Source organism: Cornus florida, unplaced genomic scaffold, assembly GCF_030987335.1.
Source record: "Cornus florida cultivar Cherokee Brave unplaced genomic scaffold, ASM3098733v1 CherokeeBrave_3.0.0_Hap2_Chr10, whole genome shotgun sequence".
NCBI lineage: Eukaryota > Viridiplantae > Streptophyta > Magnoliopsida > Cornales > Cornaceae > Cornus > Cornus florida.
In genome coordinates this window covers 102692905-102706863 of record NW_026775580.1, presented here as the reverse complement: position 1 = coordinate 102706863, position 13959 = coordinate 102692905, and the positions used below count along the sequence as shown (strand labels likewise).

Here is a 13959-nt window from a genome sequence, read left to right as displayed (position 1 = left end):
TGTTAAGTGGAGAATAATAATTATACATTTTGAAAAATAAATATAAGAACATGCACATCATGTGATTTTGCACTTGATTGAGGTAGGATGAAACAATTGCAGGGCCAGTGGGACAGGTGAATTGGCACATTGATAGAGCCACCATTTAAAACACAAAATTCATATAAAAGCGCATCTACGTAGCAAATTAACAATATCAATACACCCCATATGTTATAGTAGTTTAGTAGGAGTGTGCAATACACAGAGTCAAATGAAATTCAATGAAATGTATAAAGAGAACAGAAAAGCCAAACTAATGATTCTCATATATTATTGAAATTCCATAGAGATTATACAAGTTCACCAATCTCAAGACGCTCTATCAGTCATGAATTCTACAATAATAAATCTACAACAATTACTTTCCCAAGAATTAAAATGGATGGTTCTGGATAGCTAGGAATCCAGCAAACAGTGTCCAGCAACCCAAAAATCTTCTTCGTCGTGGGATGCAAATTCCCTACTCATGTGGCATCATTAAGATACGTGAAAATGAGATAATTAGGCAAAGAACATAGATAGATTAAAAACAATCACAAGAATTGAAATGAACAACAATGTGAATGACCCTACCACACAATTGAAAGAATGTATCACTGCACACTCCTCTTTCCAGAACCATTGTAACTCAGGTACCATCGAACAAACTTCTTCAAACCCGTCTGCAGATCAGTTGTGGGCTTATACCCAAGCTCCCTCTGAGCCAAGCTTATATTTGCATGTGTAAATTGCACATCCCCATTCCGCGGCAACTTCATAATTTTTCTTTTCGCCTTCACTTTCAAAAGCCTCTCCAAAATGCTCACAAGGTCCGAAACTGGCACCGGGGAAGTATTCCCCAAATTGAACACCCTCAATTGAGCTGGCCCCTTCTTCTTCCCACCACTGCCAGTACTCTTCTCCGCAGTATCCAATGCAGCCAAGCAACCCCTTACAATATCATCAATGTACGTAAAATCCCGCGCGACCGTTCCATGGTTAGGCGCTTGAAAGATTGGTATAGACTTTCTATTCAATATATCCCTGGTAAAGAAGAAATAAGCCATATCTGGTCTTCCCCACGGACCATAAACCGTAAAGAACCGCAAACCAGTAAGCGAAAGTCCATATATATGATTATAAGTATGAGCAATCTCTTCACCAGCCTTCTTAGTGGCTGCATAGAGACTTGCAGGCTGGTCTGTTCGATCTTTTTCAGAAAATGGCACCTTTGAATTGAGTCCATACACAGAACTCGACGATGCCCACACAATTGCAGGCTGTGGATTCGCAGACTTACACACTTCAAGAACATTAACAAACCCAGCAATGTTACTATGCACATAAGCACTAGGATTTTCCATAGCGTACCTCACACCAGCCTGAGCTGCCAAATGCATTACATGGGTAAATGCCACAATGTCGAAAAGCCTCCGAAGCAGGGTCGCGTTGTTGATATCGCCGTCGACGATGAACACTCCGGTGCGCTCTAGGAGCCTCTGGCGGTCCCGTTTCAGCGACGGATCGTAGTAGTCGTTGAAATTGTCGAGCCCGAGAACTCCATCGCCGCGGCGTTTGAGGGCCATGGAGACATGGGTTCCGACGAAGCCGGCGGCTCCGGTGACGAGGACGGAGAACCCATTACGAGATCGGACTCGGGCAGATGACCGGACCCGTTTCTCCCATGACGGGCCGCCCCAAGATTCGGTTCGGAGCGATCGGCGAGAGAGATCGGAGGACGATGGAGAGGCTGGGGAGGGAGATTTTAAAAAGAAGAACAAAATCAAGAACAAGAAGGCCAAAGACCAGAATGTGATCTTGGTGAGAGAAGAGTGCCACCTGAGCCTGTGAAGGTATGGAGATTTCTCCATCTTGAACTTCCCTGGCGTCGATGGGATGTTGTCCATGAGGGACATTTGCTTCATTTTCTCGGGGAAATCAAAACCCTAGATTTTTTCCCTTCTGTTTATCTAGGGTTAGGGTTTGGGAGATTTCTATTTCACACAATAGATTTTTAGTTCTGCTGTTGAAGATGAGAAAGAGAGAGAGAGAGATGAAAAGGGTGTGTTGTGCTGGTGGTGATGGTGGTGTCTCAGCTTTTCTCTTTATTTATGGGAATCTTATGGTTTCTTGGAGGAATTGATTGTTTTTTGTCATATTTGAGGCTTTACATAGAAAAAAGATGGAGACTTGCTGTTTGATTAGGCAAATGGGGGTGATTAGAGAGAGACTAATGAAGATGGAAATAAGCGGGGTTTTGACTTTTTTAAGGATTAAAAATGGATTAGTGAAGAAGACCAAGTAAAGAATAGTCAAGAGAAGTGTAATTAAGTGAGTTTGATTAAGGGTATAAACAAGGGTTTATTCCAAGAAAAATCAGATCTTGTGTCAGTTGAATGAAAAGAGAGAAAATAGTAAAAAAGTGTATTTATCCCATTGGGTTTTACAGTTTTACTTCATCAAATCAAAACTAACTGTGGGTAAAAAAAAAAACACTATATTTAGGGGGAGGAGTGAACAGTGTGAGGTGTTGAGTCTACCTAATTATGGGGAGTTGCTAAATGTCACACCATTGAAGTCATTCTCCATTGGCTTGAAACCCATGATGAGTGTCACATATTCCGCAGAAGGTATGGCTTGATGATGCATTATTAAATTTATTTATTAGAAGAAGTGTCTACCAAGAATTTTACACAATAATTTATGATAAAGTCTCTCATTTTCAAGTGTTCCAATAAAGAGTGTTTAATAAGAATTTTTAATTAATAATAAAATATTAATAATAAAATTTCAATTATTTTAAAGTGTTTTATGGAACGAATTGTTTTATCACTCTATTTTTTAAAACCCCACTGAGACATTTTTTTTCAATTTTTATTTTTTTAGGAGGAAAGATGGCTCATGTCACACGTGAATAATAATCACTTTCCAACTTAGCTGACATAATTTGAGAGATAATCACAATTTAGTATTTTCTTTTTTAGGTATGTCAACATTTTTTTGGATCTGGTTTAAAACAAAGGACAAGATATGCCTACTCATTGGTGAGTTGGTCATCTCTAATCACCTATGGTTTAATCATAAAATGTCCAAATAGTTCCTAATTATAAAATTAGGAAAGTGATAAATAAGGATAATTAATTTTTTTTAGATTAAAGTCTGATTTTCTTATTTATTACTTTCTTAATTTTATAATTATAAATTATTTATATATTTGTGATTGGACCACATTAGTGGTGAGTAATGGGTAAGTAAATCTTGTCCTAAAATAAATTAGAGTAAACTGATTCTAATTGTTTTTGGAAACGGAATCGAACTATTGGAAGCAATACATCCGAGCCAAAGTGTTTTGATTCTATTCGATTTGGTTATATGATTTTGGATTTTTCTATATATATATATATACTTACAAATAAAATGAAAAACCAAAATTTTAAATGTATATATATGATGATTCTATATTTTGAAATGTATGGTAAGTAAGGAAAGAAAAAAAATGTGTGCTAAGTGTATTCTCTACCAATCAAAATTGAACAAATATATTATGCAATAATATATATATATATATATATATATATATATATATATATATATATATATTTTGCATTCTACACATCTCGAATTAAAAATTTAGATTTTATCTTGAATTTAATGTGGTGATAACTAAAAAAACATTAATATTCTCTATTTTAATGAATATTACACTTTATTATTTTATACATTTGTGTGTTCCTGTGTTAACAAACTAAACAAATTGTTGATTGAAGGAAAAGGATAGAACAAACAATTATACTAGGTTTCCCTCTCTTTCTCTATTTTACTTTTGGGAAATGATTCTTATACCGAATAGTTAAAGTGAATTGTTAGATATACTCTTTTAATTGTTCAATTATACAACAAATAAGAAATGGAGCCCTCCACTTAGTTGTATTTGGTATAAATAACTAATTAAAAATTATTTAGTTAGGCAATTCACTGCAAGTGTTCAAGTGTTCGGTAATGTCAGTATTACTACTCTTTACTTTTTTTCTAGTAATATTTTTTTTTATTATATAGACAGTAATACAAGTATATATATATATATAATCTCTTGCTCACCAACGAACAACATAATTTATCCACACTTTATATGCAAACTGTTAGATTAAATCTAGGTCACATATCTATTGTATGATGACATTATTAACACTGTGATATATAGTGGTCCTTAAGAAGCTGATTAAGGATTTATAAAACTGATGGGTTTAGACTGTAAATATTATTGGTTCAAAGAGTAGTGATGTTAAGACAATTGATGTAATTGTTCAACCTCCTGAGTTGAATGAGATTTGATCCTACGGTCAAAATCGTTCCTTTATCATGATCGGAATACTTTGACAAGTCAAAATCAATTCCACAATGAAGGCAGTTTATTTATTTTTATTATGTATCTTATGTTTTAATTTATGTTAAATAAAAACGTCTTACAACCGCAAAGCAAAATCACAAAGCTTTGCTTTGCTTCAGCAGAAAGCTAATCCATATAAGAAATTTTTATGTTCGTATAGAGATTAATTTTTTTTTTATTTTGAACCAATAATTTATAAATTATTATATGTTGACTTTCTCATTACATCATCGTTCACGAATAATCTTATATTTCTAATACATCCTATTAAACCGACCAATTAAACAATTAGGTCTTTATACATTTTAAAATTTATTAAATTTAGCTTAAAGAATATAATTATTTCATTATCAAAAATTCAACTTAAAAGACCATCATGAAATTTGTAATTTCCTTGTCCGTGAGTGAGTTAGGAAAAGAAAGAAGAAATAAAAATATGCACATGACAAGCACATGGAGCATGTGACAGTCCGGTATAGAGAGACAGACAGTTCTTTCTTTACACCCAAGCATCATCATGTTCCATGCCTTCTACTTAATAATGTAAGTTGTATGCTCAACAATTAATCTTTTTTATTTAAATTACACTTTCTTGGAAATTGCTGGTCAAAACTATATATATATATATATATATTTTAAAATAAACTATCCACCATGGAATACTTTACAGCCTCAAGTTTCATGGACAGATCTACCGAATTTTTCTGCAACTTTTAAACCAAATTGAGAAAATAATCCTAATTTGGACTGAGATCACCAACAAAAATTTAAAAAAGAAAAAAAAGAAATATTTCTTAGTACCATCTTAATGTACTTCATTCAATATCAAGTGATGTACTGCATTCAACAATTCACATCACTAATATGTAATGAGAATGAGAACCGTCAAATGTAATACAATGCTTGTGTTGTATTGCAGAGGATTCCGACTCTTAATACCAATATCAAATAATGAAACTTTTTGGGTCAAATGGCTTCAATTACATGCCAGCTACTAAAGTCCAAAATCATCTTACCCAATGTTTTCATATGCCTCCTTGATCTATTTGAACCTATTTCTTTAGGATGTATATAGCGGGAAGGTTGAATTTTTTTTTTTTTTGGGTTTTTTTTTTTTTAAATGTAGTTGATAAATTCAAGTGCGAGACTCATCCCACTACATCAAAGGGATAAATACTCATTCGACTATTCACATCGAGTTGAAAAATTGTTTAAGAATAATTTTCATTAGAAAGTATTCAAAGAGAATACTAAGTCCGTCACAACTACTAGTTAGAACTATTTTGGCATGGAAAAATGATATCCAAGCCAAAATGAAACAATTAAGGCCATTGATGGCCTAAAGTGGAGTCTAAAATGGAGTCCCCCTATGCTGTCAATGATTTTAATTGTTTCACTTTGATAAATAAACCTAACAAGTGATGCTTAATATCATTACTCCTTTGGCATACATTTCAGACACAACTCACAAGATTAAATTTGGAAAATTGGAGCTGCAATGGGCTATAAGGCTGTTGTGAAAAAAAATCTGATGGACCAGTGTCCAGTCCAAACCTCTAGTAAGCCCAGACCAAGGCATGACCTAAGGTTCCTTTAATGGGTCCAATAAATAATGGAGTACATATACTCATAAATAAGGCTGGCTATATATTTTTGCGTTTTCATTGGATTGAAAGCCCATCACCTACAAGTTCCAATTCTCCATTTTAAACTCTTCAGGGTCAAATTGGATCAAGATTTTCAATGCATTCTGAGTAAAGAAGCCTTTTGACATTCAAATCCAAATCTGAAAAGGGCTAGGTTGGTATAGCATTTATATACAAGTAAAAACGTTGTTTTTTCTTAAAATCAAATAGTACAAATACCAAAAAAAAAAAAAAAAAAAAAAAAAAAAGAAGCGTATAAAGGAAATTGTTGTTCTCAAGAGATTGACATTGGCATCCATTTGTAAATTGACTCTAAATATAAGCCTATTTTAAAATTCAGCTGAGCAAAAAGAATTCAATTGTTCAAACAAGTTCATGTCATGATTCATGCATCAATGGGTGTAGCTTCATGCCATGATATAATAATGGTAGTCCAACGGCCAACCGTGGTGCACGCAGAAGAATTATACTAAATTTTTAGCAATCACAAAGTCAGAAAACAACAATCTTTGTTTTTTTTTTTGTTTCCTTTTCATTTACGTTTTTGATAAATAAGATATTTACAAGACAAAAGGCAGATTGTATACATAATATATCAATCTGATGCACATATCAAATTATCATGTTCATTGTTCAAACAACCTATTGAATGCGTGTGTGAATTTAACTAAGTAGCTAGATTAGCTAGATTAACGGACAGTGATCTAATGATACATGTGTCAAACGACTCAAACCCAAGAAAGGAAGAAGTAAAAGGCTCACATAATTAGTCCATATAATAATATAAAACAAATATATTGTCATATAATAATATAAAACAAATATACTGTCAATTACGTGGCAGTTGACAACAGTGTAGTATGGACCTTCCACCACCAGAATAGGGCAGAAAGGTAAAGAATATGCTAAATTCCCAAACATTGTTCTTGGGTAAACATGGGTCCCACTCCCCTTGTCCATACCAAACTTAAAACTTTCAATTCAACAACAAAAAACTATCCAATATAATTGAAGGAAAGCTTAAAACCAAACCTTCTGACCTCACTACCAACAACAATATGTGGAGAGTAGGAAGTCAGTAGAAGACAATGTGGATAGGCAGGCGGGCTCTCAACAACCACACAGTCATCAAGTGTGTCAATATCCCTCATTTACTTAATTTCTGATAGGCCCCACATCACATATAATCTTGCCCTTATGAGGACCCCATACATAACCCATTGCATGGGTCACGATATCAGATTGCCCTGCCCTTCTTGAATGGCTTGAATTCACCACTCAACCCAATCCAATTCACTGAAAATTTAGACCATCTATTCAGAATAATCAAATGCAACTTAATTGTATTGGGATTTTATTATTATTTTTATTATTTTTCCCTTGACGTACCTGACAAGAAACATATTTATACACTCACTTTATAAGTCGCTACAAAGATACACTATGTTAAAGACGTATTGTTTTGCTAAATTAATCTACCCAATGCCCTGCATCAATCCATGGTACCAACAACTCACACCAATAGTTGAAACAATCATTAGAGTTATAAATGAGATCATCCATTTTTCTTCTGAAATAATTTAAAGCTGAACAATATAACGTAGGAAAATATAAATCTCATTTAACAATGAACCCCATAACATTACAAAATTCAGCACTGGTCCAAGAGTTGGTAGTTGGTACAAATTTATGAACATCATAAACCATCATTTCTCTATTGATCTTGATTCAGGTTGCAGACTCAGCTGCTCCACTGAAGAAGACAGAAGGGACAAAAAGAAAACTTCATCTTTTATTATGAAATGTGAGAGGCCAAGAACTGCAGTGTCACTTGAGAATGGACTCTTCACTAACTTTCCTAATTCAAACTTGTGTAAACAATTTCAGTTGTCTACCGGCATCCAAGAACCTCAAATGACAAAGCCTAGCAAATTGATTTAGCCGCTGCTACAACAGCCTCTGCTGTAATGCCATACTCCTTGTAAATTGTCCCCGCTGGTGCACTTGCACCAAATTTGTCAATCCCGATTGCCTTCCCTTTGTTGCCAACAATCTTTGCCCACCCAAATGTTGACCCAGCTTCAATGCTAACCCTGGCCGATACAGCTGCTGGTAGAACACTTTCCTTGTAAGCATCTGATTGATCATCAAATAGCTCCCAAGAAACAAAGGAGACAACTCTTACGGCCTTTCCTTCCTTTCTGAGTTCATCAGCAGCTTTGGCGGCAATTTCCAATTCAGAACCTGTTCCAATCAAAATGACATCCGGCTTATTACCCGAAGAATTGTCTGATAAAATATATCCACCCTTCTCTACTCCTTCAATGGAACTTCCAGGAAGATTGGGAAGTTTTTGACGAGAAAGGGCAAGAACAGATGGTCTCTTCCTGTTGAGGACAGCAACCCTGTATGCACCAGCTGTTTCATTGCCGTCAGCTGGACGGAGCATCAAAATATTGGGCATTGCTCGGAAGCTTGCCAAATGCTCAATAGGCTGATGGGTTGGGCCATCTTCTCCAAGTCCAATTGAGTCGTGGGTCATGACATAGATAACTCCAGCTTCACATAAAGCGGAAATCCTCATAGCCGCTCTCATGTAGTCAGTGAAAACGAAGAAAGTTGCACAGTAGGGAATGAGGCCAGGGCTGTGGAGGGCAATCCCGTTGCAGATGGCTCCCATGCCATGCTCACGAACACCGAACCTGACGTTACGTTCTTCTGGCGTGTTCTTTTGGAAGTCCCCAAACATTTTCAGCAGGGTCATGTTGGAGGAAGCAAGATCAGCACTGCCACCAAGAAGGCCAGGAAGAACCTTTGCGAGGGCATTAAGGCATTGTTGAGAGAGATTTCTGGTGGCATCAGCAGGGCTCTCTGGAGTGTATGTCTGAGAAAATGCAAGTAAATGATCTTAAAAATGATAGGTAGTTTTTATATAATGCTAAATCAATTTTTGATCACACAACTTAAAGTCAGGAGCTTATGAGGAATTTCAAAGTCAGGCCAGTGAATCTGAATTTGTTAAAAATTGCCTACCTACAACTTATAAAATAATAAGTTAATGCAGGGGATGAAAAATTTGCTCAAAAATGTTTTCAGCGAAAATTTTGGTACCACTTCAACCTAATAGAAAAATGTTGGCTAAGAAAGCTTTTGTGTTCATGTTCAGTTAGCCAAAATATAAAATTGTTGTTGAACAGATTAGCAAGGACAAAATGAAGACCAAACAATAAAATCAAAGCAATACTCACTGGAAGAGCTTTCTCCCAACCAGCAGGTAGTTCACCACTGATAATTGACTTCAACTCTGCAGCTTCCTCCTTATACTTCTTCTCGTATTCAGCAAACTTAGCATTCCATTCAGCTTCAAGAACAGCACCCTCAGGGACATGGCGGCTCCAATGCCTACAGGGAGAAAAACCAAATGTATTCATCAGATAATGATCTAAAGATTCAAGTTAATCATAGAAAAGCATAATAAAAGTTTCCATACTTCTTCACATCCTCCGGCACGTGAAAAGGCCCATGAGGCCATCCAAGATTCTTCCTAGTGGCATCGACTTCCTTAGCACCTAATGCACTCCCGTGCACACTGTACGAGTTTGCCTTGTTAGGAGACCCATAACCAATGGTTGTAGTAACCTGTGAAGATGAACAACTCGTCAAAAACAAAGCCCTACTTCTATGAATACCAAGACCCAAAAAATAAAATAATAATAATAGAAGAAAAATAAGGATCTCTTTCTTGAAGCAAATTCAATGAAGAAATACCTTTACCGCACCACAATAATGATTATTAATAGCCTCATTTAGAAATCATTTGTTACATACGAATAAAAAAATGGTGAAGATTCAATAATTAAGCCAGCCAACTTTAATAGACCATTTTAGTTTTTCTCAAGAAGCATATTATGTCTCTTTCCAAAACCTTTCAACTGAAAAATTGCCAGAACTTATCAATAGAACCGTGAAACTTGCATGAAAATTAAACGCACATATGTAAAACCGTCATTCCTCCTTGACCTCACTTTCCTAATCTACTGAAATCCATAAAGTTAGCATCTGACCTTGATCAAAGTAGGTTTGTCTTTGACAGCCTTTGCTTCCTTGATTGCAGCACGAATTTCATCATAGCCTGTGTTACCATTCTTCACCCAGATAACATGCCACCCAAGACCTTCAAAACGGGTGTCAACACTCTCAGTGAATGCAATCTCTGTGTCACCATCAATAGAGATGTGGTTGTCATCATAAAAGGCAATCAATTTTCCAAGTCCCCAATGCCCTGCAAGGGAAGAAGCTTCATTTGCAATCCCCTCCATTTGACAACCATCACCGAGTATCACATATCTATATTACAGAATGCAAATGCCAACAAGTCAAAATAAGATGAAGCCCTACATAAATTTAATATCTAAGTAGAGAACAAGCTAAACACAAATATCGAAGAAGTAATTTTACGTGTAGTGGTCAACAATTTCACTGTCGGGTTTGTTGAAACGAGCAGCCAAATGCTTCTCCGCAAGGGCCAGGCCAACAGCATTGGCAACACCCTGACCAAGAGGGCCTGCATAAGATTGAAGCAAAGATAAATATGACGTACATAATTTCTATTGAACTTATACAAGCAGAAGAACGTAACTCTGAAGAGTGCCCTCTTACCAGTGGTCACTTCAATACCAGGGGTCTCAAAGTTCTCAGGGTGACCTGGGGTTCTGCTTCCCCACTGACGGAAACCCTTCAAGTCTTCTTCCTAGTAGATTGATCCAATACACAAAAAAATTAGGACTGTAAAAATTTGTACTCTATTTTCCACATAAAGTTAAGTTCAAAGTAACCAAAATAACTACAAAAGTAAAAGAGAACAGCATATTTTTTACCCCCAAAAGAAATTGCTTTATTTGATCCACTAAATTATGTGAGAGAGAATCCCAGTTAATTTATCAAATTCAATAACCCAAATTAAAAGGCTAAATTCTGAAACACTACCACATTAACATATAGGTCATATCTGTTACATGAAAGAAATATGTAGGAAAAAGTTACAAAAATAAATAAGATTCAGCAAACAATATACTGAATTCCAACAAGTTTTGACAAAAACAGAAACAGCATGTAATCCATACAAACAAAATTGAAAACAAGTCTATATTGACCATTATAATTTTGTCCAAAGTCCAAATATAGCTTTTCTCAAACCTTTTGCTTTTCTATCTAGGCAAACAGACAAATTTTTAAGAAAATGTAACTTTTCTCTAGCAAACAAAAAACAGATCCACTTACTTTAAAAATAACCCAGATCCTAAATTGATTCACACACAAAAATTTTGAAATACTAATACAGATTTAAAGCAATTGATACATATGTGAGTGTGTGTGTATACAAATAGATACATGCACGTTAGTGTGTTTAATCTGATGAAAACAGAGTATTTAAAGAGACGAACCAGGACGCTGTCGTATCCAGCAAGGTGAAGCAGAGCATACTGAAGCATGCAACCGTGTCCAGCTGAGAGAACGAAGCGGTCACGATTGAACCAGTAAGGGTTCTTTGGGTTGTACCTCATGATTTCATCGTACAGTATGTGACCCATCGGAGCACACCCCATGGGCAGACCCGGGTGACCCGAATTCGCCTTCTCCACGGCATCGATTGCGAGAAATCGGATCGTGTTGACGGATTTCTCGACAAGAGACGTCTCCGTCTTGTCGAGTGTTTCCACGGTGGCGGAGGCGCGGACTGGATTGCGAGAGTTCATCCGCCGGCGAGAGTTGGTGGCGGAGCGAGAAGACAATGAGGATGTCGAAGACGAGGATTTGAGGCCGGAGAAGGTGGGGAGAGAGAAAGTAGAGAGAGAAAGACGGTCGGAGTTGGGGTTTGAGCCATGTTCAGGTGTGGTGCGGGAAATGATGGAGCCGGATACAGTCAGCGATGAAGCAGCAGCCATAGAGAGAGATGTTTTTTAGAGAGAGAAAGAGAGAGGGTGTGTAAAATAGCTTCGACCTCTCCGACGACCCTCTTTTGATTTGTAAGGTGGAGAAAGAGATGGGTCCGTTTATTTTGAGAGAGAGAGTGTATATACAACGCTTGATTGATCTTCTGGTGAGATGGGTGGGGAGATATGACCGTTAGATTTGAGGAAGACAGATCGGGACCGTTGACTGAGGGTAGGAAATGAATGCTTTTGATTTTTTTAGGAATTATATAAATACAACTCCGTATTTGTTTTATTTACTTTCATTTCATTGGATTATCCGCTGACAATTTTATATGTATTATATATATGTATATGTAGGATCCGCCGCCTAGTGGACTGTGGACTCGGTGAAGTTGGATGTGGCATAATTTTTTTTTATTTAATTTTTTTTTTAAACACCAGATGTGGCATAATCAGCATCTGACTTATGTTAATTTTTATCAGGGAGACACTTAACTATATATATATACCCTTAACATAATATAACTTGATATTTGAAGTGAACTGGAAAAACATTTAACTATTATTTTTATATTTTTCTCTAAAACATTTAAATGTGTTTGATATAATAAGATTTGCAACTTCAATGTCAAGAAAGGTTTTCGTGTACAGATATATACCATATAATTGGTGTTATTAATTAATTATACCATATAATTGGTGTTATCAATTAATTATATTTTATTATATAAAAAATTTAATTATTTAACAATTGTTATCGCATTACAGATTAATATTTAATTAGTTAATGATTTCGTGTCATAATACATAATAAGAGTATGAAAGTGCCAAAAATATTGCACCGAGCAAACTTTTCTTGCTTGTTGATAAATGTTCTCATTTAGGCTAGCAGCCTAATTGGTAAAGGTAGAAACGTGGGTATCTAAATATAGCCATAAATGATCTCCTCATTTAGGCTGGCAGTCTAATTGGTAAATGTAGATACGTGGGTATCTAAATAGAGGCATATAAGTTAGTCATGTTTGCCTGTATGAAATTGCAGTTTTAAAATTAGAATAGGTGGAATTGAAAAAAAAAAATTGTTTAATTTTTTGAATTACTTTTTTTCTAATTTTACCAATTTCAATTCCAAATTTCTAATTATGTCCTACTGACCCTAACGGTTCTAATGTTTCACTAATTAAAAGTAGCATTATTTGATGAGTTGTTTGGTCAATAAATTGTAGGGTCCATTTTATAAGATGCCACTATTTATTTCTAATTTATTTATTTCAAACCTATGATCTCATATTAAATTAGAAATAATTAAAGATTTGATCAATGGACTAGTAGTCTAACAATATCATGTTCTTACTTTTTAAATGAAGGTCAAGAGTTCATGCCTCAACGAAGGATAAGCAATCCAAAGTTTTTAGTTGGTTCGGAAAATTTAGATTCAACAGGTAAGAAATCCAGCGAACTTCTGGGTTGGGAAATGACTCATTAAATATAATTACTTCTTCCCTTAATCAAAGTAAATGTAGTGGGATGTGTCGGATTTTCAGGCATGTGTTCTGAACCTTTCCTTCCTACAACCCGCGCAGCTGTAACATACATAGGGTATGGTGCATGTTTTTTAAGTATAGTCTAGAGATGGGAAACACACAGACTCATCTGATGCAGACTTGGGGGCTGTTCAAAAGTGCATTTTGACATCTGCAGCAATTACTAGAGTTCAAAACAATGCCAGATTCATTTTTCACGATCCAATTTTCCAATGCACATAGACCACTGTCTTCACCTAAACAATGAAAATGGGTGGTTGTTGCTGTCGTTTGGCGGAAAAGAAAAAAGAGTTTGTTGAGATGAGGGTCGGTCAAGGAAAAGGAGTAGCTTCAGTCTTTGTGTTGAAGATTTGGTTCAATAGACTTCGACAGAAGTTTAGTTCAATTTTTGACCCCCAAAAAAAATAAAAAAACCATTTACACCT

The 13959-nt window shown here is 35.6% G+C and overlaps 2 protein-coding genes across 2 annotated transcripts; both read right to left on the bottom strand.

Moving 5' to 3' along the window:
- Positions 1-278: 278 nt before the first annotated feature.
- LOC132276527 (UDP-glucuronate 4-epimerase 3-like) lies at positions 279-2165 on the bottom strand. Its single transcript, XM_059777984.1, has 2 exons — positions 616-2165; positions 279-502 (listed from the first exon to the last, which is right to left on the bottom strand). The coding sequence occupies exon 1, from the start codon at positions 1944-1946 to the stop codon at positions 636-638; it is 1311 nt and encodes a 436-aa protein (XP_059633967.1). The 5' UTR covers positions 1947-2165; the 3' UTR covers positions 279-502; positions 616-635.
- Positions 2166-7655: 5490 nt separating this feature from the next.
- LOC132276525 (transketolase, chloroplastic) lies at positions 7656-12105 on the bottom strand. The gene is made up of 7 exons (XM_059777983.1): positions 11499-12105; positions 10714-10804; positions 10513-10618; positions 10119-10401; positions 9545-9693; positions 9303-9456; positions 7656-8938 (listed from the first exon to the last, which is right to left on the bottom strand). The coding sequence occupies exons 1-7, from the start codon at positions 11997-11999 to the stop codon at positions 7979-7981; spliced, it is 2244 nt and encodes a 747-aa protein (XP_059633966.1). The 5' UTR covers positions 12000-12105; the 3' UTR covers positions 7656-7978.
- Positions 12106-13959: the final 1854 nt, after the last annotated feature.